The 27512-nt window shown below is 54.2% G+C and overlaps 4 protein-coding genes and 1 non-coding gene across 8 annotated transcripts; 2 read left to right on the forward strand and 3 right to left on the reverse strand.

Moving 5' to 3' along the window:
* Window positions 1-2652: 2652 nt before the first annotated feature.
* Window positions 2653-3746, reverse strand: LOC117644147 (leucine-rich repeat extensin-like protein 5). Its single transcript, XM_034383443.1, has 2 exons — window positions 3150-3746; window positions 2653-2778 (listed from the first exon to the last, which is right to left on the reverse strand). Exons 1-2 carry the CDS (start codon window positions 3744-3746, stop codon window positions 2653-2655), a joined length of 723 nt encoding a protein of 240 aa, XP_034239334.1.
* An 8972-nt stretch (window positions 3747-12718) lies between these two features.
* Window positions 12719-17464, reverse strand: LOC117639272. 2 transcript variants are annotated; one of them, XM_034374910.1, is made up of 8 exons: window positions 16403-17464; window positions 15822-16274; window positions 15217-15745; window positions 14698-14908; window positions 14131-14404; window positions 13921-14050; window positions 13615-13846; window positions 12719-13307 (listed from the first exon to the last, which is right to left on the reverse strand). In XM_034374910.1, exons 2-8 carry the CDS (start codon window positions 16167-16169, stop codon window positions 12773-12775), a joined length of 2259 nt encoding a protein of 752 aa, XP_034230801.1. In that variant the 5' UTR covers window positions 16170-16274; window positions 16403-17464; the 3' UTR covers window positions 12719-12772. The 2 variants fall into 2 exon arrangements, with proteins under 2 accessions (XP_034230801.1, XP_034230717.1); XM_034374826.1 differs by having other exon boundaries at window positions 15822-17464.
* On the forward strand, window positions 15122-15201 carry Trnal-uag. The gene has a single exon. It is a non-coding gene; the product is annotated as a tRNA-Leu (tRNA).
* Window positions 17465-18456: 992 nt separating the features above from the next.
* LOC117639389 lies at window positions 18457-22205 on the reverse strand. Of its 3 annotated transcripts, XM_034375126.1 has the most exons (11): window positions 22144-22205; window positions 21915-21997; window positions 21617-21711; window positions 21396-21535; window positions 21230-21305; window positions 20996-21142; window positions 20521-20772; window positions 19812-20331; window positions 19434-19724; window positions 19142-19361; window positions 18457-19059 (listed from the first exon to the last, which is right to left on the reverse strand). In XM_034375126.1, exons 2-11 carry the CDS (start codon window positions 21952-21954, stop codon window positions 18999-19001), a joined length of 1842 nt encoding a protein of 613 aa, XP_034231017.1. In that variant the 5' UTR covers window positions 21955-21997; window positions 22144-22205; the 3' UTR covers window positions 18457-18998. The 3 variants fall into 3 exon arrangements, with proteins under 3 accessions (XP_034231017.1, XP_034230928.1, XP_034231105.1); XM_034375037.1 differs by having other exon boundaries at window positions 21915-22188; XM_034375214.1 differs by lacking the exon at window positions 20521-20772 and having other exon boundaries at window positions 21915-22187.
* Window positions 22206-22464: 259 nt separating this feature from the next.
* LOC117639539 (histone H1E-like) lies at window positions 22465-27512 on the forward strand. The gene is made up of 7 exons (XM_034375347.1): window positions 22465-22771; window positions 23258-23555; window positions 23675-23737; window positions 23820-24084; window positions 24177-24316; window positions 24392-24442; window positions 24522-27512. The coding sequence occupies exons 1-7, from the start codon at window positions 22580-22582 to the stop codon at window positions 24575-24577; spliced, it is 1065 nt and encodes a 354-aa protein (XP_034231238.1). The 5' UTR covers window positions 22465-22579; the 3' UTR covers window positions 24578-27512.

Consider the following 27512-nt stretch of genomic DNA (forward strand, 5'->3'; position numbering starts at 1 on the left):
ATAAATTCATTTCTTGACGAATCCTTATCGCGATGATGCTCCGCGCTGCTTCGCGCCGTTACCGCCACACTCTGGCCCTGCCCGATAAATCCTCATCTCCTTTTTTCACGGTGAGAGAGAGAGAGAAAGAAAGAGGGGGGGGGGGCGAAAGCCCGGCGAGGAGCGACAGGCCGAGCCATTAGGGCGTACACCTGCCGCTCCAGAAGTGTGAAGCAGCCAAGTCCGGACGGACGAGACTCGGGACTGACGCGCGAAGGCGCGAGCTTCCCAATCGGGTGCCACTTTGTTTCACCGCCAGACAGTTTCAAAAAGCTTACGAGGCGGAGGCGGCACGGCGGCACGGCGCGCCGGGGTGGCCCTATGTCACAGGGACTACGGGACGACACGAACGGTGTGCGCGACGCCGCGACGCGCCGATCCGCGCTGCAGTCACAGAGTCACAGCACCGTGGGGACCGCAAACCGTGTCCGCGGCCCGCTGGAGCGGCAGCTCAAATATTGGCATTGATTTATCCTTTGTAGCGTTTCTGTGTTGCACGCGAGTTATCCGCCACGACCCCCTGCGGGCGCAAAAACACTCTCACGCGCACACACTCACACAGACGCGGACACACCGACGCGGAGGGGGCGCGCGGCGCAGCCAAAGTCCCATACACCCGCTAAACTCCAATAAATCAATGTGTGAGCCCGGAGAGCGCCGACGCCCCTCGCACGGTATAGGTGTGGCGACGCCAGTACGGTGTCCGTGTGTTGTGTGCGTGTGTATGTGAGTGTGTTGTGTGTCTGTGTGTGTGCGCAGTATTTACGGCGAGTTGGCGGCGGTGTGAGGTATAGCGGGGATTACAGATTGATGACACATCCCAGCGCGGGCCGTGGCCGCGGGCACCGCCAGGCACCGCCAGGCACCGCCACGGCGCCAAGCGCGCATGTACACGGCGACGAGCAGCGCCATACGGAGGATTCGAAAACAACGACAAAAGTTGTGCGCGAGACGCAGCGGCGGCGGGTATCGATTAAAAACGGCGGCGGCGTGTGGGGACGGTCGACGGCGACGACGACGACGATGACGGCGGCCAGGAAAGAGAGACGGCGACGCTGGCGACGCCTAATTGGACGGTAATCCGATAGCTTTGGCAGCGCAGCATGGCGTGGCGTGGCGTGGCCGGGGATGGACGGGGAGGCGTCCGGGCGGGCTTTCATCGACGCCTTCGGACGCACCCCACGCGTCCAGGCGGAGCACTGCGAAGCACGTGAAGCAGCGCGAAGCACCGAGCATCGAGGGTCAACATTTTTCTAACCGGGCCGTTTGGCGGGAACTCGAGGGAACGGCACGACGCACAGTGGCCCAGAGGACGGTGAAGGCGGCCAAAATTCTAGACGCGTTTTGAGCCCCAGAGTCGCTAAACGGGACTCGAACCGAACGTGTGACCCCACCAATGGATTGCTCTCCGAACGAGGAATCCATTGGTGGGGTCACACGTTCGGTTCGAGTCCTGTTTAGCGACTCTGGAGCTCAAAACGCGTCTAGAGTTTTGGCCGCCTCCACCGGTTTTGGCCCACCGTGTGACGACGGCGTCCTTGAGTCCTCGAGTGTCGCCGGGAGTGCGGGGCGGAAGCAGCGCGCGCGGAGCCCGCGGGTCAGGCCCACTGTAGGCCGTGCGGGCGGCCGTGAAGGGCGGCAGTGGGAAGGCCCCGGTCTTAATTAGGATTATACGCCGCTTGCTGTTCGCCCCGGAGCTGTAGCAGCGTAGCAGCGCGGCGAGGCGATTGCTACAGTCTGGTGTAGTACACTGTGCTCGCGGAGACAGACGGCCGGGCCGGGCCGGGCCCCTTCCCTTTCAGCGCCGATTATTCTTTATTTTATTTTTGTTGGCGTCGTTGCGCCCCGCCGTGGTCGCCCTTCCTTCATTTACCTCCGCCGGCCGGGCCGGGCCGCGGCAGGGCTGGGCCGGGCCGCGCTGCTGCTGCTGCTGCTTCCTCGTCATTGTGCTCAACCCTTCTCCTCCGTGTCCGCCCTTAATCACCCGCCGTGTTTTTCCTCCCTTGTTCCTTCTCCCTTTCTCGCTCCCTCGACACTGAATCACGGCTTGTTATCCCTCTCCTCCTCATAATCCCCCCCCCCTCTCTCCCTCTACCTCTCGCTCTCTCTCCTGCTGCTCCATCGCCCCGCCCCTCGCAAGCACTGGTTTATTTGTACCTGGGCGAAGCAATTTCGTTGTTCACACCTTTCCACCTCTCCTCCTCCTTCTTCTTCTCTTCCTTTTTTATTTTTTTTAAATTCTTTTTTTTTCCGTTCCCGGGCGGGGCGAGCCCGTGCGCCGACATGGCCGCGCTGTGAGTGCGCGCGGGACGAAGGGAGAGGTGAGAATGTAGCGCTTGCACACTGTCAAAATAGTGTGTTTCTGACTGAAACGGGATCCGATTGTTTCGCGTTCAGACGCCTGGCGGTTGGCGGCGACGTACTCACCGGACGGGCTGGTGTGCGCGGCGTGCGTCCTCCGCGACCGCGGCTGCAGCGCGGGGTGGCGCACGGCCCAGGGCTCGAACCACGGCCCCGCCAGGTTGTGCGGGTGCCCCACCGGCGGGCCCACGGGGTGGCCCAGGGGGTGCATGGGCGGCCGGCCGAGGCCCGCCACCAGGCCGGGGACCAGCCCTAATCTGCAAGGCCGAACACACATTCTTCAGAAACCACACATTTTTCTAACTGCTCGAGTGATTGTTCCACCCCAGGGTGCTTTGAATATATATTTAATTTATTTCGAAACCAATCAATCCGAATCTAAGGAAGTTGATGAATTACTTCAAATTGAAACGAAGACAATTTTAATTTCACCACGGATGAAACATATGAGAAAATAACAAAAAGAAGCAAATCTTTGCGATTACTATACGAACATTAGATACGTGTTCTCAATTCAATATGTCAAGAAAATGCGCAATTCGTTCAAACGCGCGTTCAATCGCTCTTTTATGAGCTGCAAGTGGAGGTGCCTACCTGGACCAGACGTGTGCGGAGTGCGCGGCGTGCAGGGCGTGCACGTCGTGATCCTGGTGGCCGTCGTCGCGGTGCTCCTGGCCGTGGCCGTGGCCCTGGCCCAGGATGCTGGAGATGGAGAAGGAAGAGAAGGCTCCCGGCTGCGACTTCTTCACCGACGTCGTGGTCCCTGGCTGAGAGGACCTCCGGATGGCGGTCGGCGAGGACGGCGTCGTCGGGGTTCCGGGCGAACTCGGCGCCCCGGGGGACGGCGGCGGCGACGGCATCTGGCTGCTCAGCGTCACCGTCACCGAGGCCTTGATGGTGCCCACGGCGCCGCGGTCCGGCACGTTGAGCACCGTCTTGGCCGCGGACTGCGGCGGCGACGTCGGCGATGTCGGCGCCTTCCGGAAGGGCGTCGGCGTCGTGGTCAGCAGCAGCGGCAGGTCCAGCATGCCGTTCTTGGGCTTGAGCGGCTTGACGGCGGCCGGCTTGAGGGCGGAGAGGGTTCCGTTGACCTGCTTGGCGGTGCGCGACGGCGACACGGGCCGGAACAGTGGTGACCCGGCCGCGGAGGCGCCCACCGCGCCGACGGCGTCCAGCGAGGAGGGGCTGCCGCCGTTGGCCCGCGCGTCCATGCACTCCACGGCCGCGGATGAGGGCATGCTCAGCATCACCGGCTTCACCTTGATGTTGTTGTTATTGTTGTTGTTGATCGCGGCCTGTCGCGCTGACTCCGTCTCGGACAGTTGCATGTCGATGGATTCTGTCATAGTTTCAGCGGCTAGTCATGACGGTGGCACTCACTCACACAGACGAACACATGTACACTGTAAGTCGCGCACCAACACACACATACACAGACACACTGACGCACGCACGCGCACTCGCTGGCGGGGTTTCGGCAGAGCAGCCGTAGCGCGCAGGGCCACCTTCGGGGAGCGACTGAAGGGGGATGAGGGCGAGCATGCGGGGCATGGCCATGCCGAGGGTGCGCGCCGAGCCGCGCCGAGCCGGGCCAGCCTTCCCTCCCCTCCGGCCACGCTGCGGTGCCTCGCGCTGCCCTGCGCTGCCCCCACCCCCACCCCCACCCCGGCGCGGCGGCCAGCCCGTGCCGACCAACCCCAGGGCGGCGCTAACCCCGCCCCCTCCCCTCCACAGCGCGTCGCGTCGCCCCGCCGCGCGCCGCCACCCCTCGCGACCGCAACTGGGTGTAAGTAGTACCTGAGTGTCTGGCACGGCCAGGGCGGCCAGGACACCAAGTAGTTGGCGCTGCTGACCAGGGCCGGGCCCTTGGCTGGCAGGGCCGGGCGGGGCGGGGCAGCCACTTGTCGACCAGCATTACGCATGCTGGCTGCAGGGAGGACACCGAGGACGGGCCGCACATTTTCCATTGCCCGCGCTTCCCGCAACGCCGCATCGACCGAGCGCCGCCGCCCCGCCACGTAATTGAGGTTCGCGGGGCCACGAGGGGCAGCGGCGGCAGCGGCGGTCGGTGCGGAAGCGATCCCGCCATTTGCGGCGGGGGATCATGACGGGCGCCAGCACCGCGCAGCGCGGATTCGCCCGCTAATTGCTGTCCGCGGTGTCGCCCGGCCGCCCCCGCACCGCCTCTCCCACCACCTGCCCGCCGCCACCCTGGGCGCCACAGCTCCCCGCGGAGAAGTGCGGGGAGGGGGAGGGGCCGCGCGGCACGGCGGTCAACCGCGGCCCAGCACCAGCCCGGCCCCGCTCGGCACCCCACGGCCTCGCCCACGGCCTCGCACGGCCAGAGCGCTGCGCCACACCGCGAAAGTGGGCAGCCACCACACCGGCAGCAGCAGCCTCATTCCGAGAGTCGTCTTCGTCGCTCTGCCTCTCTCGCACTCATGGGGCGTCCCGTGTGAGTGCGAGAGAGGCAGAGCGACGGAGACGAGTCCCGGAATCAGGCCGCAGAGAGCAAGACCAGCGGGCGAGACCGCCCTTCCCTTCCCGAAGGAGGAAGAGAGAGAGGAGACGCGGAAGACGGACGGGGACACGTATTTCCTGACGGCAGGAGCCGTGTCCGCCATCAGCGCGATAAATGGTCCGGGCCGGTGGTGGGGCGGCCCGCCGCGGCCGTGGCGTGCGCCGTATCAGGCGATGTATCGGACAGCGAGTCGTTTTGCCGAGGGGCACGCCCAGGCCGGGCAGGCAGCGGGCACGCCCCGCACCGCACGCCCGCACAACAACCACCCCCGAAACTAGCCCGGCCGCGCCCCGCGCCCCACGCCGCCCCGGGCAGGGCTCGGCTCGTCCGCGGCCTAATGAAGCTGAGGGCCAGGCCGGCCGCCTCCAACCCTTTCCCCGCCGCCGTCTTTTTACCCGCGGCCCGCGGTTCGAATCCCCACAAGGACGCTTTGACTGTGTGTACACTTTCCGGGAAACGGTTTGCGAGAGCGAGGACGCCGCCGCGGCGGGACGGGGTCTGGGGACGGCACCGCGGCGTCGCGACGACCGCCGCCGGCCAGACGGCGGGGAGGACATGCGATGCGATAGCCGGCACGGCGTGGCGTGGCGCGGCCTGGGCCATTTGCTTAATGGTCGCGATGAAATGAATTGTCGGCCATCCCCAGAGCACCGCGTCGAGGAGACCTCGGGCGCCACGAGACCGTCGCGCCGGAGCGAAGACTCGGTCGGACGGCCACTGTACAGTAAGGATAAACTCTGGCGCGTGTTTGTGTGTGTGTCAGAGAGAGAGAGAGAGAGAGAGAGAGAGAGAGAGAGAGAGAGAGAGAGAGGAAGGGGGAGGGGGTGCACGCATGTACTCACTCTGCGGTGGCGCGTGGCTGTAACGTGCGGCAGTCGCCACTCATTAGTGGACGCAGCGCGCCGCCGCCACACTGCCGCGGCATGCCTCCCTGAAGCACTCCCCCGTGGGCTACCCTTCTCCGCCCGTCGCTCCGCCCCGCCCCTCCCTCGCCGCCTTTTAACCGCGTCCTGTTTGGGTAATGCATTTTCTAATTTTTTTTCGCACAATAGGCCTGCCTACCCCGTGAGTGGTTCGCTGTCCGGCCGGACAACTTTATTGGCAGGCGCGTCCCTGTAGGGCCAGGGCCGGCCAGGGCCTGGGTGGCAGGGCGTTGGTGTTTTTAGTGTTGTCCGTTGCTGTCCATAGCGCCGTGAGCCGCGGCGGCGGGAGTTGAACCGGCTGAGCCACCCTTGCGGCCTTGCGGATGGCCGACGAGGTACTCAACGCAGATTGGCCTCGTGGAAAGGGGGAGGGTGGGGGCGGCAGCTTTGAGACTGAGACGCGGCCGGAGCCACATGCTGCTGCAGAAGCGGTCCCGCAGCGCAGCGCGCCCGCCGACCGCCGCATAGGCACCCGCAGCGCTCCGACGCGCGAGGGGTTGCCTGCGCTCGCTCCCTCAGTGCGACAGGGAAGGCAGGCCGGCGGTCCTTCCCCACCCGCACCACGCGCGGCGACGACGGCGACGACGGCGACGACGACCGCGGAGGGGAGGCGGCGGCCATCTTGAATCCCCAGTGGCTGTCGATAGAGCGAACCTTTAAAGCGAAATAACAGACAGGAATCGCGGCTGGGGAGGCGAGCAGGCGAAGCAGGCCAAGCAGGCCAAGCCGGGCGAGGCGCGGCCCCTCCCCTTCGAGGTGAGATCAGCACAAGCTGCCCTGGCTGCCTGGCTTGGGCTGCCTGGCTTGGGCTGCAGTGCCGGCAGGGCGGTGGGGTGCAGGGGGTGGCGGCTGGCAGGCACTCGTTCTCCTGATTAATTTATTGGTCCACTGGGAGCGGCAACGCGGCATCGCGGGGCGGCATCGCGCAGGTGTAAGGCTGGAAAGCGGGAGGCGGGGGCGGAGCGGAGCGGAGCGGCCAAGGAGCGCGCCGACGACTCTTGAATCCGCACTCCTTTTCCAGGCGCCCTGCTCATTCCCGTTTCGTGTCGCGCTGTCTCTGTCGCGCTCACTGGGCGTCCCGTGCAGGTGCGAGAGAGACAGAGCGACAGCCTGCCGGGTCGCGCGAGTGGCGGGGCTAATAGTGTCCTGGCGTGATGCTCCGCCGGGAGTGCCTTGGCCGCCGCACGCCGCACGCCGCCGCACGCACGCCGCCGCTCGAGCGTCCTGCTGGGAGCACGCGTGTCTAATTGTCGCCCCGTGCGGTGCGCAGCGCCACCGGCAGCGCCTCGACGTCCGTGTCTACTTGTCCTGCTCCGACACGCGCGCCGCACCGGTCCTTTATTTCGACGCGGTGCGCCCCGCCCCGCCGCCCCCGCCGCCCCCGCCGCCCCCGGCCCAGCAGCACTCCACCGCGGCGGCCTGTATCGCCGCGTCTGCCGGGGAGTCATTTACCGGTAACGATAATGGATACAGCGCGGCGCCACCGACACCGCGCGGGCGTTAGCGGCGGCCGCGGCGTTAGCGCCGGAGAATGCCAGGCAGCCCCCCTCGGCAGCACCGATTCTATTTCCTTTACGTCCTCTTCCGTTTATTTCCCCCACTGTGAAAACCTCGCGCGCCGTATCTTGCGCCAGTTTTCATCTCGAGTCCTGGAACAGTTTGCAACCAGGATTTACAAGTGCATCAAAGTTTGTACCACTGCATTTTCATTCAATTTTTTTTTATACGGCGTGTTTCTATCCCTGTAAACTCCGCTCCAGAACGCTCCAGTGGCTCGCGAGGCTGGCTCCCCGGGGCGCCTGGCAGGTAGGCAGGCCCGCCGCGCGCCGCTGCTCGACGGGACGGCAGGCCGGCAGCCGGCACCTCCCCGCTGAGGTACTATGTGGAGGTGGCGAGGCGAGCACTGAGCAGCACCAGCATATCGGCGAAATGATGACAAATACGGCATGCAGATGGGCCGCCACCCAGGCTGACGAATGCGCCCCGCGAGAGTGTGTCGAGGCGGCAGGGGCGGGGGACCTCGTACACGCCCGGGCGGGGACAGCGGCCGGGGGCGGCGTGGGGGCGGCGCGCCGAACAGGCGAGCAAATTAGGGCGGGATAAGGGGAGAGGCGGGCGGCGGGGGCGGCCAGGGCGGCCAGGGCGGCCAGGGCGGCGCAGTCCACCTTGTAAGTGGTGCTTTCGTTTTAATTTAATAACTTAGGTGTGCGCGAGGCGAGGCGAGGCGAGCCCCGGGCTCGTCCAGGTGAAGCACGCCGTAGGGGTGGGGGCATCTTATCTCGGGAAACGTTGCCGGCATTGTCCCCCTGCGGCGACAAACGTCGCATAATTGGCGCGAAATAAAACACTTTTGCTTTTAGGGTTTCGTTTGGGGCGAAGGGGCCGCTATTGAGGAGGGCGTCTTGAGCCGGCGAGCCCCTCCCTCTCTCCCTGTCTCTCTCTCTCTCTCTCTGTCTCTCTCTCTCTCTCTCTCTCTCTCTCTCTCTCTCTCTCTCTCTCTCTCTCTCTGTCTCTCTCCCTCTCTCCCTGGGTGGCGCGCGGCGAGGCTCTTACCGCTATTACCGCGCTACTGATGCCAAAGGAAAATGAAGCCGCGGATAAAAAAATGGGCTCTCGCCCCATTTTCTTTTTCTCCCTTTTTTTTCAACTCGCACAATGCCGAGATCAAGTCGGGATAAAATATGGGGCTTAAAGGTGGCGCTCGCTGCTACGCCGCTACACTGCGAGGTGAGAGCGCCGCCCCGGCGAGGGAGGGGAGGGGGCGATCCTCCCCGCTATTGATGCCCTGCTGCTGCTGTCGCAGCGCTTGCCTTTGGTCGTGGCGCTTCTATCACGGAATTAACCTTTTCAAATCCCGCCAATAACAAAAAAAAGGAATCGGAAAAAAAAAATCAAAAGAAAACCGGCGTTTTGCTTCAGCGACCACGCAGCGGGTCCTTTGAAAGGGAAATGAATTCAAAGTGTGAAACACGCGAGGCTCATCCGCGGCGGCGCTGCTTTCGCGAAATGGCCGCGCGTTGTTGGGGCGAGGCCGGGTGAGTTTATGCGCTGGAACAGGGAATGGCCCGAACGGCCCCGGCTGACCGTTGATGGCCCAAACTTGGCAGCCTGTGTACGGCGAGACGCGCGCTGAGCCGCATGCCCGGGCTGTCAGGCGCCGCGCCGCGTGGTGGAGCGCACAGTGTAGGACCGCGGCGCCACCCCGCCACCCTGCCGCCCCGCCGCCTCCCGTGTCTATACTGCACTCCAGCGACCTATTACATTTCCAGCCACGGAATCGAGCCCCCATTCCGTGAGTCGGATAAAAACTGTAGCGTATTGTACGTCGCCGGGGGCTGTGGGCACGGCGTGGCTAGCGTGCCACCTTCGGCGCCCCCCGCTCCGCCCCGCCCCGCCCCGCCACGCCCCGCCCCGCCACGCCCCGCCCCGCCACGCCCCGCCACGCCTTAGCGCCGCTTGGCGTGACTCGGCCGCAGCGATTCCTCCAACTTACTCGGAATCAAATCAGGCGCGCTGGCTGCTAATGGAATCGATGCTCCGACCAAGTCTTCCTGCTGTACGCGTCTCTCTCGCACTCATGGGGCGGTCCGAAGGAGTGCGAGAGAGACAGAGCGAGAGCACTGTTCGGAGTCCGCCTGCAGGGGGCGGTGCGGTGGGGTTGGCCGGTGTTGCCGCCGCATCGCCGAAGCGGTGATTGCGGGGAAGGCCGAGTAGTGCCCGTTCCTTTTCATTGCCCAGCCGAGCGAGGCGGTCCGAACCAAAACTTGCCCGAATTGCGCCGTTCGCGGAGTTTTTAAACACCGCCGTAATTCTCGGCAAGAGTTGCCCGTTTTCGTGGTTAGGTCAGCCCCAGCGCTTCGCGGTGAGGGGCATGAGATAAACACTGGAGTTGCCCTCGCAGCGTCAGAAGACAAAAAGACAAAATGTTTAGGCGGGTAAAGAGACGTGGGTCGGAAAAGGGCCGCCCCACCCGGCCGCGGCCCGGGCGGCCCGGGCGCCTCAAAGTGCGGCGAATAAGCATCCGGGCGCCGCCAGGGAGTCCCCGGCAGGGGCGCCAAGTCCCCCGTGACTTGGCTTTGTCGCCGGGACCGGCTGGGACTTGCAGAGCCGAACTGGGAGTTTATACGATCTGGATTTGTTTCACAGCGTCCTCCCCTCCGCCCACGCCGCCCTGCCATGGCCATGCCGCGGTGAGATGGCAATGGCTGTTGCTGCAGATTCGGGGCTCGGGGCGCCAGGGACGGCGTTGGGATTTGGGATCTCCTTAGGACGCGAAGCCAGCCGGGAGCCTCCTCGAGAGGCCAGACAGGCGAGCTGCTAGTTTCCACAAACCCGAAAAATTTTCTCTGCGTTACAAACGCGTGTCGCTGCCATTTTAAAGCATGTCTCGGCGGTACTTCCGACAAGATATCTGACAGGTAACGTCCACGAGCTCGAGGACCGCGACGACGACCCCCAGGGGCGTGCCTCGGCGGCCTGGGCGGCCTCCCTCGTCGCCGCGAGGCACGGCGGGCGGCACGGCGGGCAGGCAGGCAGCGGAAGCCAAGCGGAAACGTCGCCGACATGGCTTTATTGAGATGTCCCGGGCATAACGGCCGGGCCGAGCCCTGTGGACGCGGAGCGCAGTAAAGTCGCGAACCAAGTGCTCCCCCGACAGTGCACTGTCGGGCCGCGGGCCGCGAAGCACGGCGACGCACCGCGACGCCGTGTCGTGTTCGAAGCCCATTGGCGCGGCGAGCGGCACACGCGTCGCACACGCGTCGCACACGCGTCGCCGCTCAGCCGTTCAAGATGAACCCCTGGAAAGTTGGGCCATCGCATAGTGTACCTGCAGGCGGCGAGGCGGGGCGTGGCGCGACCCACTGGCGGCGGCGACATTGAGCTGCTGAATTGCAAAGACGGCGTCCCCTCCCCCACGACCCGCCCTCCGTTGCCTAATACTCTACAAAACTCGATTTATTGGTCGGCCAGGCAAGGGCGAGGCGGGCGAGGCCGGCCTTCCCTTCCCTTCAGGCCAGGCCCCGCCCTGCCAGCCCCACCCCCGCCCCCCGCCCGCTGCTCTCCGCTCCGCCGCTTTTTCGCGACTCGACTCAGCCTTTATATCCTAAACTCTGATGGAGTTAGGAGCCCGACCCGGGCAGCTCCAGGCCCCATGCTCCAGGGCTCCGGCACGAAACAAGTTTACCTGGAGCCGCTGGAGCGCTACACCGGCTGGGGGGGCTCAGCCACCGGGGAAGGGTGTCGATGAAATTCCAGTTTGGCGCGACAAGGCCACGCCAGGCCACGAGCACGGCGGGCAGGGGCTCAGCCCGGCCTCGGGCGTCGGGCCTTGGACCGGGCCGAGCCGCTGAGCTGAGAGGACCGGAAGACGGGCGCGAACGCCGCGACTCCATTTTGTCATTTTGTCCTTGTGCTGCGCGCTGCGCCCTGCGCCCTGCGCCGCCCCGGTGGCTGGGCGCGCGGCCGCGCAGCACGGCGGCGGAATCGGAATGGAATCGGGTGGCGGTGGAGGTGCCTCGTTATTGGAGAGGAGAGGCTGGGGAGGCATGTCGAGTCGCCCGGTCCGCTTCCCGCCAAGCCTTCGGCCTCCTTTTCCTCGTCGTCGTCGCACTGCCGCGCGCTGCGCGCTGCGCGTTTCAGGGGCTGTTACCCCCATCCCCCCGCCGCCCCCGCCGCGGCCTGAGAGCTCTCAACATACGCCGCTAATGGCCTTCCATTGCTGCCCTGCCTGGCCCTGCCTGGCCCTGCCCCCTTCAACCCCCGCCCCCACCCCCTCGCACGGCGCAGCGCGGCAACCACGAGCAGCAGCTCTGGGCTCTTCATTTTAGTGGCCGTCAGTTACACTTGGAAAGTGCCTTTCGAAGAAGAGTGCGCCACTAAGGTGCTGCCGTGCGGGGGCGACCACCACCCCCGCCCCGCCGCCACGCCACCCCCGTTTGCCGCCCCACGCCCCACGCCCCACGCCCCACGCCCCACGCCCCACGCCCCACGCCCCACGCGCCACGCCCCACGCGCCACGCCCCACGCCCCACGCCCCACGCCCCACGCCCCACGCCCCACGCCCCACGCCCCACGCCCCACGCCCCACGCGCCACGCCCCACGCCCCACGCCCCACGCCCCACGCCCCACGCCCCACGCCCCACGCCCCACGCGCGGCCCCCGCGTGTCCAGCGTAGGCACGGCAGGGCGCTCGCATGTGGCCGGTGGATTTGCCCACTCATTTCGTCCGGGGAAGGAGTAATAGTTTTATCTTTCTAAGTGACTGGGGCGGCCGGGCCGGTCAGGCCTAAGCATGCAATAGCAGCAGCCATTTTGCCGGGACGACGCGCACGCAACGTTTTCAGGCGAAATTTCCTTCCGAATGGAGCTCGCTTGGGCGCTTTTTTGCGAATGTTTTTCGTACGTCGGCGACGAAGAGCGCGTGGCGCGCCGAATAGCAGAGCAGCACACCGTATGACGGCTCTGTGCGCGATGTGCGCGATGGGGCCGCGCGCTTGAAAGCGCTCCGCTGCTCCATGTATGCCCAACACCCATCAACCCTTCCCGCCCGCCCTTCCCAGATTTATTACTCGACGTGCGCGAGTTCCCCACCACCACCACCTCTGCTACCGCACACACACTCTCTGGCCTGAAATAATTAGCGCCGCGCCGACGATAAAAATCTGGAGCAAGTTGGATGATGGCGAGATAACCGCGGTGCGTCCGGCTCCGCCCTGCCACCCCGCCACCCTGCCACGCCACCGGCGACATGCACTTGGTGTCGGGGCGCGGCCGGCGTGGCGACTCCACCGCCAGGTTCATGTTTGCGCGCCGAGTTGCGCCAACGTGTAATGTACATGTGGAAGGAAAGCGAAATAAAAATCATTGAAAGGGTACAAAAATTATTGACTTTTTATTTTTTTTGTTGGTAAAGAGAGTGTGTTGCGGCTACGGCACGGTCCAGACGTTGCCGCCGTCGGCGAGGCACGTCCGCAGCGCCTCCTGCGCGAGGCTGACGGTGCGCACGGGCGGCTTGGTGAGGGCGTGCATGTCGTCCAGGAAGCGGCACAGCCAGGGCAGGGCGGCGCGGGGCTCGTCGCGCTCCATGGCCTCCAGGGCGGCGTCGAACGCCCCCCGACAGGCCTCGAGGCGCGGCCGCACGCCGGCCAGGTCCACGTCCACGCCGCAGCGCGGGCACGCGCCGCCCGCCACCGCGTCCTGCGCGCGCGGCGCCCTCATGGTCTGCGGGCAGCCCTCGGCGGGGCAGCGGAACCGGAAGTCGTCCTCCAGGAGGTGCTCCATGAGCGGCCAGTCCTCGGCGCAGGCGTTGCAGCCGCAGCGGAACCAGTAGCGCGAGTTGAGCGTGCGCTGCCGCTGCGCCAGGCTGCGCTTCGTGAAGATGGGGCCGTAGTTCTCGGCCACCACGTCGCCCGCGGCCAGCGGACGCACCGCCGTCACCACGATGTCCCTGCCGCGGAAGTACCTGCACGAAGAGTGCGCACGACCGGGATGTCAGCAGGTTCCGAAACGAACCACACACACAAACGAACCCACAATGGGACTCGATATGAGCTCCAGAGTCGCTAAATAGGACTCAAACCGAACGTGTGACCCCACCCATGGATTCCTCGTTCGGAGAGCAATCCATTGGTGGGGTCAGACGTTCGGTTCGAGTCTTGTTTTGCGACTCTGGAGCCCAAAACGCGTCAAGAGTTTTGGCCGCCTTTGGCCGTCTTCTGGCCCACTGTGTGAACAGGGGCAAAAGCGACACGTCACCTCTATCCGCTTACCTGGTGACTGCGGGGTAGCAGTCGTGATTGAACAACGCCACCGTGGGGTACACGGCCACGCCGATGTACATGATCTTGGCGGAGCGGAACTTGCTGCACTGGCCGGCGGCCAGGTCCTTCTCCTTCCTGGGCATGATGACGGTCTCGTACACCTCGTGCGCGTTGAACTGAAGAATCTGCAGGTGCCTCAGCAGCACAGCGCCGACTAGCAGTTCGTCCTCGTTCAGGTCACCTGTTGAATTGGACCGGATTTAGTTCAGTCGTTGAGCCTGTGAGTATAGAGTATCTGCTAAAGTGTACACGCACCGTCCAGGTCGGAGACCTTCGGAAAGAAGCCGCTCTCCTGCAGGATCCTCAGCAAGAACAAGGCCATCACGCTGCGCTGTAAGAAGTCCTTCCCGGATCTCCTCTGCGCGTGCGCCTCCATGTAGTACATCTTGGGGAACGAAAGGTTAAAACCGGTTAAAACTAACTTCAGCTACAGCCGGACCAACGCCTCGCCCAGTGCGAACACACCTTGAGGTACTTCTGCTGCTCCGCCGAGAGGTCGGCCTGCTTCTTGGGCTTGGTGGCGTGGCCGGCGAGGTGTTCCCGCAGCCCGCGGAAGAAGGCCAGGCCGCGCTGGGTGACGGCGCGCAGGGCGAGGTGGCACAGGACGCTCATGCCGGAGCCCAGCAGCAGGCCCAGGTGGCGGCACTCGTAGCCGTGGTAGGCCTTCGCGGCCTGCAGGCACGCGTGCCCGCAGAAGGCCACGCCGCTGCAGGTCTCGCAGGCCACGGGCGCCAGCAGCCTGGAAAAGAAGGTGTCTCGGCACGCTCCACAGTGGGCCAGAAGATCGGCGCAGGCTCTAGACGCGTTTTGAGCTCTACAGTAGGGACTCAAACCAAACGTGTGACCCCCACCAATGGGTTCCTCGTTCGCAGAGCAATCGATTGGTGGGGTCACACGTTCCGTTTGAGTCCCATTTAGCGACTCTGGAGCTCTAAAACGTCCGGGACTTTTACCACCTCCACTGGTGTTCTGGCCCACTGTGCGCTCTCTTTCTCTCGTAACAACAACAACACCAAGCGACGCCTACTGTACCTGCCGAAGCAGTGCAGGCAGTGGGTGCCGAACTTGTCCGGCAGCAGGCAGGCGGCCTCGGGGGACTCGACGACTAGCGTGTCTCCCGTCCGGATGGGCTTCGCGGCCTCCATCTGCCGCCCGGCCGTCTTGGTCCTAGACACCCTCAGCAAGCTGGACGCCGCCGGCAGGTCGTGGTGCTGCCCGCCAGCCAGTGGTGGTGGAGCGGCCGCTGCAGGGAGATCCGAGTTTCAAGGACGAGATTGCAGACTGCATTAGAAAGGGCCACGGTGAAGCCCAGCCCTGAGCCCCGAGGAGGAAGCGCCGGAAGGTAGGCAACACATCGCACGCCACTGCCGCATGAGCTGCCTCCACCCGCCTGTTTCTTATCGAGGGTCCGCCGGCCGCGCGGCTGTTCGCGACCGCGTCAAAAGCATGTTCATCCGGCAGCGTGGCCGAGTGGTCTAAGGCGCTGGTTTTAGGCACCAGTCCGAAAGGGCGTGGGTTCGAATCCCACCGCTGTCACTCGTTTTTACTAACCGTCGCCTCCAGCCGACTTCCGGGCCTTGTCGTCGGAGGGCCTGGGCACCCTGAGGGCGCCCATGGCTTGCTGGATGGTCGCGGTCCAGGCCGTCCTCTCAGTCTTGTCCGCCACCTTCTCCAGCAGGCGGCCCGCCACCTGCAGCGAGGCGCCGGCCTTCTTGGTGTCACCCAGGCCGTGCTGGCACAGCCCCATGCGGTAGAACGCCTCCAGCCGCCTGCTCTCCGGCAGCCCGCTGCGGAGGCTGTGCTGCACGTCGTCCAGGCTCTGCTGGAAGTGGCGCAGCTGCAGCAGGGCCTCGGAGCGCGCCCACAGCGCCAGGGCGAGTAGCGGCTCGGTGCCGGCGGGGGCGGGGGCGGGGGCCGGGGCGCGCATGACGGCCTGGCTGAGGGTGGTCAGGGCGCCGCGCGAGTTGCCGCCCCTCAGGATGCGCTCACCCTCCAGGCGGCGCTGCGACGCCACGTCGGCCGCCTTGGACCGGAACACGGGCTGCACGTTGGCGAGCATGCCGCGCACCGCGTCGCGCACCTGGGCCACACGGGTCACACAGTCGCCTTGAGTCGAACAACACAAAGCCCATTACCAGAGGCGTGTCGCGGCTCACCTTCGGGTGCGAGTAGCACGTCTCCAGCCGTTGCCGGTCGTCCTTGAGCTTGGCAAACTCCTCCACGAACGCGATCCCGGCGCCATCCGTCACCGCCTCCACCAGGTCCAGGAAGAAGCCGCGGCGGTCGGACTGCAGCGTCGCGTCGCTGCACATCTGCGTAAAGTGCGGGTCCAGGTCCGACCAGTCGCTCACCGCGAAGTCCACCACGGCCGGAGCCACGGTGGAGGCCATGGTGGCCACGGTGGTGGTCATCGCGAGCGTGCACGGCCCACGTCCCCAGGGGCCTCGGTGCCCGACTGGCACCCATGTGCACAGCAGCCCGGCAGCCGGCACCAACACCGGCATGAGCAGTCGCGGCCAGGTAAGCACCGAACCCCATCCTCGACTAGCCAAAACTGCCAGGGCGCCGAGTTAGATAGGATGGACTGTGCAGGCGGCGTGCGGCCAAAGCTAGACAGAAATAACCGGCCGCAAGTCAAGCCGGTGCGTGGCGGCGGGGCGGGGAGGGGCGTGGGGGAAATCAAGAACACCCCGTCAGCTGAGAGCAGGCTGGGGGAAGGGGAGGGGAGGGGAAGTACCTTCAACTGCAGCTGTGGGATATGACTGCAACTCGACGCTGTTCAGCGCCTTATAACAGACAGGCAGGGCGAAAGAATCCTCGGGGTCGAATGACGGTAAAAGCAACTATAAATTTATTTATCCTCTTCTGAGCTACCACATTTTAATATCAAGGTACAAATACATTACTAAAAAGATACATGCCAAATACACAATACTGTACGACTTATTGTCGAATATATATTCAATACATTTTCCAAAGGGTACCTTGAAGGTATACGAGCCTAGTGTGAGCTGACTGGCTGTAGGTATACATAGACTATAAAATACAACAGCATGGTATATAGTCATGGCATTTTTTTCATCACAAATAAAAACTTTCACCCTGTAAATCAATTTAATTGGGCAACTCATGTGGAGCTTAACATTAATAAAGCATTCTACATTTACACACAGTGTTTTTGATAATCATGGCTCTTATTCATGGCAAAAGCAACACTAATATAGTGTAAGGACAGTTGCATGACTTGCACCAGCACAACACAGACTGATATACTTTTATTGGGGGGTAAAAAATGGTTTCCTTTGAAAGCAGACCTGTGCGTTCTTTGGCTCAAAGTGCATCTCTATTAAAAGAGCAATCTTATAAGAAGGGATATATATTAGTTCTACATTTTTTCATGTAAATCTAGACAATTGTTTAAAAAACAGATAGTTTGTGAAAAAAGTCAGGAAGTAGAAACAGCTACAAAAATTTAGGATGGGATTATACTCACTGTCACAGGAAAGTAGTGACCTAGTAAATAAGCAGTACAAAAAAAATTATTTAAAAATGATGAAAGGGTGGCATGGTAACTTGGTAATGTGCCCTTACATGGTCATTACTTACACATAATCAGTTCTTGGGGGCAATAATTCACATTTTAGTCCAGTTCATTATTGAAACAGGACTCCCTTAGTTGCTGAGCGAAGCGAAGCACCCTGTTTGGGATTTTGAATAGCTCATTTGTCCGACCCCCCCCCTGATACCTTTAGTTTACAAGAGGTATCTTCCTCTGTTTATTTTTACTATATTCATATGCGTATACATAGTCGAAGCTTCATAGTCCAAGCTCTATAGTCCAAGCTCTAGAGTCCAAGCTCCATAGTCCAAACTCTATAGTCCAAGCTCCATAGTCCAAGCTCCATAGTCCAAGCTCCATAGTCTAAGCTCCATAGTCCATATTCTATAGTCCAAGCTCAATAGTCCAAGCTCCATAGTCGAACGCCAAGCTTCATAGGCCATTTAGTTTGAGAATAAGATCTGTCGCGAGTAGGGTATGATCTTTCGCGAGTAGAGGAAGATCTGTCACGAGCCCGTTAGGTTAGGTTAGGATTGGTTGGACCATTTAGTTTGAGAATAAGATCTGTCGAGAGTAGGGTAAGATCTGTCACGAGTAGAGTAAGATCTGTCACGAGCCCGTTAGGTTAGGTTAGGATTGGTGGGATCATTTAATTTGAGAATAAGATCGGTCGAGAGTAGGGAAAGATCTGTCACGAGTAGAGAAAGATCTGTCACGAGCCCGTTAGGTTAGGTTAGGTTTGGTTGGACCATTTAGTTTGAGAATAAAATCTGTCGAGAGTAGGGTAAGATCTGTCACGAGTAGAGTAAGATCTGTCACGAGCCCGATAGGTTAGGTTAGGATTGGTTGGAACATTTAGTTTTAGATTATTAAATAGCCTTCCGTCGATTCAAGGAGAAACCAACCATTGCCGAATCACAATCCTTTGCGCGAAAGCATACTTCCTGGCTATCACCCCCCCAAAAAGAAAAGAGGCTCATTTTCAAAATAAACACATCCAAATTTACTACTGATGAAAATGCATTTCCATCTCCAGCAGAATCCAGCTCAGCATCGAGGCCGAAGGCCTTCCCCTGGCTAGTAAGAGGATCCATTCTGGCAGACCAGGGTAATGGCTGAAAATTGACTCACAAAATTGAGACAATGCTTGATTGTAAATATCAATGAAAAATGATTCATAAACATGAAAGTCTTAGACCCATGATGCTGACAATAAAAATTAAAAATACCTCTAGTTTCTACAGTTTGAGCTCTTTCTTCCACCAAACTCAAATTCACAATATATAATTGATACAATATTCAAATAATTCCTCAATTCAAGATCTTAAATATTTGTTTTGACTTTACATTGCATCACAGACAAAATAAATTATAGTGACAATTATTCAAACAGAAACTGGCCAATAAGGTTTTAACACCCCTACTAGATTGTAGTAGTTATAGCGGCATAACCTTCCAATTAATTCACAGCTTTTCATAAGATACAGCTACCGGTATGTTCTCTTTAATACTTTTCACATATGAAACTATAAATATCATAGAAGATATAAAGAGAGCAATATTAAGAGTGAAATGTCTACAATGTATAAATGCATCAACATCTAACTTTTTGAACAACAATAATTGAGTTACAATGACAACAAGAAAAGCAGTTTGACATTACATGGTAAAGTGCACTACAGCACAACTAAGCTTTTATTAGAGCAACACATATTTGCTTGCGTTTCACTAAATTCTAACATTGATAAGGTTTCTGAGAGATTGAGAATGAACATCAAAGTCGCACCTTGAGTTCATCCATTCTCTGTTTTATTCTCTTCCGAAGTTCTGCATACCTGCAAACAAAATAAGTTTATAGTTAAAAAAGAAACAATAAATTAGCAGGATTTTAAGCAAATAAACATGGAGTTTACACACCTTGCTTGTACAGCCTGTACTTGTTTGTCTTCTTCTTTTTGATACACTTCAATGATAGCAGAGCACTCTGCGACCGAAAGATTCAAAAATTGAGCAACTTCATTGCTCACTTCACTTGTGCTGTGTCGATCAACAATAAAAATTCTAGCAACATCCTCATGAGGTCCAAGAAGTATGCGAGTCACTAAAGGATATTCATCTTCTCGCAGTCGTCTCTGTTCTGGAAGTGGAGGAATCATATGGTAAGGTTTAAAGCTTAAAAGCCAGGGCACAAACTTTTAATAGAACTTACCTCCATTATCATAAACCACAAACAGAGCAAAATTATCGGGTTTGCTGTCCACTCTGTACTTGTCCAGCATTAAATTGACCACTTCCTGAGTTGACACAAGGGAGGTGACCCAAACACTAGTGCTGCTTCCATGAGGGGGAGTGAAGAAACTCGTTTCACGATCATAAAAATGGCCGTTGATAGAGCATCTCCTCCTCAGTTTCGTTCGTGAGCGTCGTCGACCGGGGCGCCGGCGAATGGCAGCAGATCCGGTTTTTGCCGCTTTCCGCCTACACTGAATATCGCTAGCGCCTTCAGAGAAAATGGGAAACAAATAGAGAATCAGGTTCAAAGTTGAGTATGTTACTGTAGTGACATGAAATGCCAGGTTTTACTTACAAGAGTCCCCCAATCCACTACTGCTGCTACTAGGAGATTCAGGGACACTGAGTGAACGATCCAGAGCTTGGTCGGTCAAATCTGATTCATCATCATCAGCATCGTCATCAGCCCAAACATCCCCATCAGCATAGTAATCTGGTGGCATACTTTGGGACCTGGACATTCGTTTATCAGCTTCCAAGTTATCTTCAAAGCATTTTGAGTAAGAATCAGTATCATCATCATCCACATAACAGTTTAAAGATTTAGTTGATGTTGACAGTTCTTCAACTTTTGTTTTATCACTCTCATCTTCTGAAAATTCTTTTTGAGCAGCTGCAGGACTATCTTGAGATTCAGATTTGCAGTTTGCATTATCAAGAGGTAATTCTGTTGATTCTGTACTTGATTGAGCAGTCAGAGGAGCACGTGGTGTTGAAGACGTACTGGATTCATATGACTCAGGAGAGGACACCGTATGCAGACCAACAGGCATGGTCTGATAGCGCTTGTCTCCTTCCTCTACACGCCGTTCCACCTGATAAACAACACAAATAAATGTCAAAAAGAAGTTGACAGCAAGTGAGATGGGTTATTCCACAGGTTTAAAGCCATGCCATGCACCAAGAATGAAATGACACAAGATAATGAATAAAAAGAAAGCATGGAAAAGGAGAGAGCCTGGTAAAAAGCAGAAACATCAGAAGGGCAGCTGTTCTGTTGTCACCTGAAGAAGATCATCCAGGTCATCCCAATCAATATCCTTCAAATCCAATTTTGCTGGAAGAGTGCTGCTTTTGTATTCAAAGCAAGAATTGGTTGAAGATGATGAATCATCAAGAGGAGCCGCTTTTGAATGAACAGGCGAAACATGAGGGGAGCTCATAGGTGAAGTCATAGGAGAGCTCGCGGACGAGCTACTGCAAGATGTTGTGTCACTGCCAGTAGTATCACTTCTGGCTTTGCCATTGAGATACCTCTGCAAGGAGGAAAATGTCAGCATCCAACACCACATGCAACATATTCCAAGCACGTACAAAAAGATCAGATAAAAGAACCCAGACAGAGATACCCCAGAAAATTTTCATCCAACATTTTGTACTACCACCTAGTGTTAGGAACAAAAATTAAGAGAACATAAAAGGAAAACATGACAGGCAGCAAAGAGTCCCCATATAAAATGAATACAAATTATAACTTACACTTAAATTACCATTGCTGTATCTGTAAGAATTTCTTTTTCTAACAGTGACAACAGTTCTCTGATCATACTCTTCTTTCAAGTGAATGACTCCAACAACTCCCCAGTAAATTCTGAGAGCTCCTTCCAGAACTAAACGTCCATTCACCTAACACAAAAAAAATAAAAAAATAAAAAATTATTGTTTTAAAAACTAAAATATAAGAGAAAACAAAAATTTAAAAACAATACAAACCTCCCTGCTATGCACTTTTCCACTTTTGCCTTCATAATATTGATTGAAAACTTTTAGTTTTGAGTCAAGGTGAGACCTAGAGACAAAAAAGAAACATACAGGGGTTCAGAAACAAACAATTCAATGTTTTAATATTAAAAATGTAGGGGATAGCAGAATAAGATACCTCGGTAAATTTGGGATCCCTGAACGATTTTCAACCTTCCCAAAGCTAGTATGGGACTCAACTCTGGTCCCATGACCAAAGAGTTGAGGTCCGAAGAGAGCGCCATAGCATGGCACATGGCAGTAAGGTACACCCTTATGCTACAGACAAAAGACACAAGTAATATAGGTAACACAGTCTTCTAAAGATAAAATTCAAGCAATGGCAATTCAAATACCCACCTCAGCGTGTTGACCAGGGTTTAACCTTTTCCCACATTCCTCACATCGAAGACATTCTGGATGCCAGTCATAACCCAAAGACTGTTTTCTCTCAGCTGAAGGAAAGGCAGAAGTACAAACAGAAATGAATAAACAATCAAGATAAAGTACATAGTACAACAAGAAACACAAAAAAAATATAGCGATCCAAAGTGCATGCACGACAAAGCAATACATGTAACAATGATCAACTTCATACATAGGGAGGGAAAGTGTTGAAAAGGCTTTGTCTAAAGCATTCAACAGCTAAATAACTTACCAAAATACACAGGTTTTCCACATTTATGACACTTCCACATCTTAACAATGACATATCAATCGCCGCCAAGAATAGTCACGTCCCTATAAAAAAGGTAAATTGTGGCGAAAAAAAGCTTATGGATTGCTTCGGATGAAAGTGCTAATATACAGTCATTAAATCAACACATCTAGAATAAACAAGTAAGTTTAAATAGATTGTTTTGGCAAGCAGTACAAACGATCATAACCTTAGCAAGCCTTCCCTACTCTTTTGTATCTTAATCTGAATGTGAATCATTTTCACCAGGACTACCACCTTACCGGGCGGAGATTACTCCCTGAGAACTTCTATATCTCGGACAAAATCAATGAGGGTTGACAAGGTTTCTTCCAGAAATATTAAAGAATTTGTATATTTCAAAGGTCAAAAGCTAGTAAGCGATGTGGTAATGAACGGAAATTTGAATCAGAAGTTTTACGACTGGCCTGGTCAGAATGAGGTCGAACGAGTCGAACGGACTTTGGTGAAAGGGAACGCCCCCGTCAACTTTTCTGCTGGCTGCTGCTGCTACGTCACCAACGCGTCATCAACATTTGTGGATCACCTGGCCCTTCTTGAAACGGGGCTGTTGTCGTCGAAGTCTTGAAGTGAATGCTCAGAATAGCTCCTCGTTATTGACCAATATGGATTTAATACGAGAAGTTGTCAGCACGCCATACGCATTCCCGGCTGGAATCGTCGCGGTGGTGATAAGCTGTGCTATTCTTGTGTTTGTTTTCGGGTTCAAATCTGCGCAAGAACCACCTTTTGATCAGCTTTCTTTCTCAAATGACGACCGGAAACCAGCTGGCAAGAAGCGCAAACTGAAGGACAAGGTACACGTCGCTACACTGATACATTTGATTTTGATTTCATTCAAAAACTGTGTTTTGTGTCCAACCCTGGATAGTAGTATTCACATGCAGTATCCATAAGGGTTTGTTATCCCCTTCCTTATGTTCATGTCTAATGGGGTTAATACTTTCCTCAACCGGCCCGAACCCCATTATCCCGTGGCCTGGCCCTAGAACTTAGACAGCACCTCTTCTATTTGAAGAGTATGTTGTAAATCTTTTCATTCATCTTAGGTCTAATACTCGAGTCTTAAATTTTCATTTTATTTCCTTTGTGGCCCGAGGCAAAAATAATGTCTTAGCATTGTAGTCAAAAGCATTCAAGCCCTCAGATGTTGGACTTTGAAAGTATTCTAATCCTAACTAGCTTGTCTAGAAATGGTTTGAGGCTGAACCAGATGGAAAGGGCGAAATGAATCTTTCGTTATGCAAACATTTTGAAAATCACTTTTGTACTCCTGTTTGCAGAAGTCCCAGTCTAACGGGCATGCCACTTCTGTGAAAGAGAAGTCTGCTAAAACTTCCTCTGACTCTGAATCTACCAAGACTCCAAAGCAATCTCCAAAGCAGCAGCCCAAAGATGCTCCCAAGGAACAAGCCAAGAAGAAGGACGCAGCTCCTCAGCAACAAAAGGAAAAAGGAGCAACCACCAAGAAATCGGCAACTTCAACTCCCAAGCAGCAAACAACTCCCAAGAAAGCTGGGCAGGAAGCTCAGAAGCGAGTGAAGAAGCAGGAAAAGTTTGAAGATGATGATGATAATGAAGGTTTGTGATTTTGTCTTATTTTTGAAACAGCAATGCTCAAAAGAATGCTAAAATGGGTTTTATAAACAAGTTGCTACGAGTTTGTTCATTGCTTTCTCAACAAAACAATTTTTTTACAGGTTGGGAACAGGTTGGCAAAAAGAACAAGAAATCCAGCCCGCATGCTGCAGCAGAGGAGAAAGGTGCTACTCCCTGTCAAATATTTGCTACTTAAATTTGGTTTCATTAATCTAACCAATTTCTATGTTTTGTTTTTTCCTGCAGTGGACAAAAGCGGCTCTGCCTCCCCTGCTAAAGAAAAGAAAGCCAAGAAAGGTGCTGAAGCTGAAAAGTCAACACCTGAGGCTCCCAAAGTGACCAAAACTAAAGTTGTTCCTGTCGTTGAGGAAAAACCAGCTGCTGCTGAGAAACCAATTGCTGCTGAAAAGCCAGCTGCTGCTGAGAAACCTGCTGCTGTTGAGAAGCCTGCTGCTGCCAAAGAAGGCAAGGACAGCCCAAAGAAGACAGCTCCCAAGGACAATGCTAAAAGGTTCTTCGTCCCTCCTTAATTTATACTCTAATTTTTCCAACCAAATTTTGCATTTTTATTTGATTTGCTAAGAGCTTTCTTGTCCTATCCAGTGAGAAGAAGGCAGCCCCAGCCAAGGAACCAGCACCACAGCCTGCTGTAGCCAAGAGTGACGAAAAGAAAGAAAAGAAAAAGAAGGCGTCTGAATCCGCTTCCTTTATTGAAAGTGAGAAAACAGCAATCAAAGTTGAAGGTATGTTTTATATGGTTCTTCAAGTTTTGCTCTCCTCATTGTAGAATAACATCAATTTTTTGTTTTCTTTTGCAGGAAATGTTGAGGCTGCTACTGAAAGTGGAGCTGTATTTGATGAGCTTGGTGGTGTGTACTACAACATCTCTAAATTAAACTGTCACTGTTTTGCATTTGCAAGTATTAACTTACAATTTTATTTTCTCAGATGTGTGGACGGAGAAGGTGCCTAAGAAGAGTAAGAAGAAGGCACGTAAGGAGTGATTTTTTTTTTCTACTGAACTGCAGCAGATTTATCAATAAGGGTATTTTGCCCATGTCTTGACTGGTTGTGCTCTGGAACTTCTATGACAGCAATACTTATCCAGGGTGCTGCCAAGCCATTTCAGGCCAAAAAAAATGCTGTGACTCTCGTGGTGCAATATGAGTACTATTGTTATTTTTCTCTCACCTTTTCCTCTTTGTTTATTGTTATTGAAGCATTTTGTGATCGTACGTGCTTCATCAGTATGTTAAAGGGGTTTTAGACCACACAAAGTACCTTTTGGAAGGATTCAGGTTATGATGTGTAGTTGAGATTGTTCTTGAGAAAAGGCGCTTATATTGGCACCCATTTTATATTCACTTTTTTTCTGAATTCAAAAACAAACAAAAATGATAGCTTTTAGCATGAACGATTGTTTTCACAGAGTGGATTTTGCTACGGTAGACTTCACCTTCACATATCTAATGAAAAGGGAAAAAAATCATCATAGAAATTTACTTGCCTAGTATATGGATCTCAAGTACATGAACATGAAAGGTTAAAGTATAAGGCTGAGTTCTATAAGATTTAATTTTTGTTTTGTGTGTGGGGTGTATGTTTTAGAAGCTTTTGGCTAAGTAGAAAGAAATTATATTTATTACATTGTATCTTTAGTATTTACTGTGAAAGAGACACTAGTTATGTATTTATTTCGTAGCCATAAATCAATTTCTCTCTGGGTGTATTTTTTAAATGCGTATTCTTTGAAACAGTGAGATAAGCATTACTTGATGTTTCGTTCTTTTGTTGTTTTTTTTCTGGCGCCCATGGTAGCAAATTTCCCTTAGTTATTCAATGTTGAGGATCTGGCCCTCCATCTTACCATCCCAATATTGCTTTTGTGGTTATGGCATGCGAGTAGTACATGCCTCCTTTGGTCTTATTTTGTTTTGCTCAATTCATCAGGACATTTGTTTCTGTTGTTTAAGAGTAAGGAACTGTGATAATGTGTTATGAAGTCCTCAATACTGAAAAATCTAAATCTTGTGCTTTGTTCATTTCTGATATTTGAGCTTTAATTATGATAACTTTTTAAATATTCCAATCCATGTGGATAGGCTTTTTTAAAAGACTGATTTCAATGGCCAATTTATTTTCTATAATGCTCTAAATTATTGTTGTACTAAAGCATTAGTTTCTACTCCCTTAAGTTGATTGCATGCAACATTTCTGTATATCAACCTAGGTGAACTTGCGCTGAATCGGTGTTTTTATAGTTCTTTGCCACTTTTGAGGAGAGTGCCAATGGGTTGAATATAAGTTCTGACCATGAAAAGTCCAAATCATGATTATCATTCATGTGCTTGGAAGGTGTATCTTGGGTACTTTTGGCTTGATAAGTATATTTTTTACAGTCTAGAAATAAAGCCATGTGGCAATGACTTAGCTAAAGAAGCTACAACCAACTTTAGGCATATGCAATGCTGATCACAATTTCTATTTGTTTTCAAATCTGATCCATTATCATCATTTAATTTTGTTTTTCTGCAAGGATCTTTCATTAAAGCTTTAGTAACGTAATGAACAAGTGCTCATAAATTTATGCTTCTGCTAATAATTCTTAAAAGATTCAAGATGGTTTTTATTTGAGGATTCATGAGGTGAGATTTCAAGTTTGTGCTGTGCAATTTTGTCTAGGTATTGCATTCTTAATGTAATGTGCTTAATCTTGAATGTTAGGAGTAATCTTGTATATATTTTAAAAAATCACGCCATTCCATTACTGGTATGAAATGTACAATCTAACCTGGATTAGATCCTGTTCAAACCCTATGTACCTTAAAGGACAAATTTGTGCAATTTATTTTCTGTCTCGTAAAATAATGTGACTAAGATACCCATATATGGCAAGATTAAGCATGTTTGGTATGAAAAGAGATTGTTTCTTTATGTAAGCTGTGTCCCATAGTTACCAGCTTTCTTTGCACTGTGACAAATTATTATATATCTGACACACCAATGTGTTCTCACACATACAGTTTGAAAGTTTGGCTGTTTTACCAATGAGTTGAACTTATAGGCTTTCAGCTTTCACTTTTTCATTTTTAAGAGTTTCTGCTTGTATTTCAATAATGACCCCTGTATGAATATCCTTATATTTTCAAGAATAAATTTGACCACCTCCTCTTGTCCTTATCATATTCCTCTGCCTCCACCCCACCCCATTCCTTATACTTGTGTGTTTTCAATATTATTATTATTATTATTATTGACATCAAAATCTGTGTTCAGGTTGTGTAAGATTGTGTACTTTGAAACGAAGTGTGTCAGGTACATATTAATGGTAAATCTGTGGAGAATGTGTTAGGATCATTGCTCTTCTATTTGCTTGATTAAGATTTTTCTGATTGTTCTTAACGTCAGCATTTTAAGGAATCATAAACTGGGTGCTTGGTTTTAATTATTTTGTGTGTGGTGTGTTACGTTAGTATTAGAAATTTGAGTTTCATTTTGATTACTCACACTGTTAAATCTTTAACATTTTTTCTCTTTAGTACTCCTTTGAGCTTGAGCTTTAATTATTGTTTCTACTATTTCTAAAACAAAAACAAATCATTGCTTTGTAAATTTTGCTTACGCTTTACTTGTGTGAATCATAGAATTTGCACAAAAAGGTTGTCTGAGCCTAACTCTTAAGAATGAGCAAGTATCTCTAATAGGTTCATCACAGGTGTGAAATTTTGATTGCTGTGAAGCTTGGGTTTTAGTTTTTAAATGTTGGTGGTTGTTTTTAAGTTAAGTAGATTGCATTTTTGTTTTCTCAGTTATGTTTTTAAATGCCATGTTTTCCCCTTTTTCTTTTGTACAAAGCTTTTTACTGAACTGTTTTGTTGTATCTTATTATTTTCTTCCCCTCAATTGCAGTTTAGCATTGCTTGTGTACTGGGCTCTGTG

Source organism: Thrips palmi, unplaced genomic scaffold (assembly GCF_012932325.1).
Source record: "Thrips palmi isolate BJ-2018 unplaced genomic scaffold, TpBJ-2018v1 HiC_scaffold_1, whole genome shotgun sequence".
Lineage (NCBI taxonomy): Eukaryota > Metazoa > Arthropoda > Insecta > Thysanoptera > Thripidae > Thrips > Thrips palmi.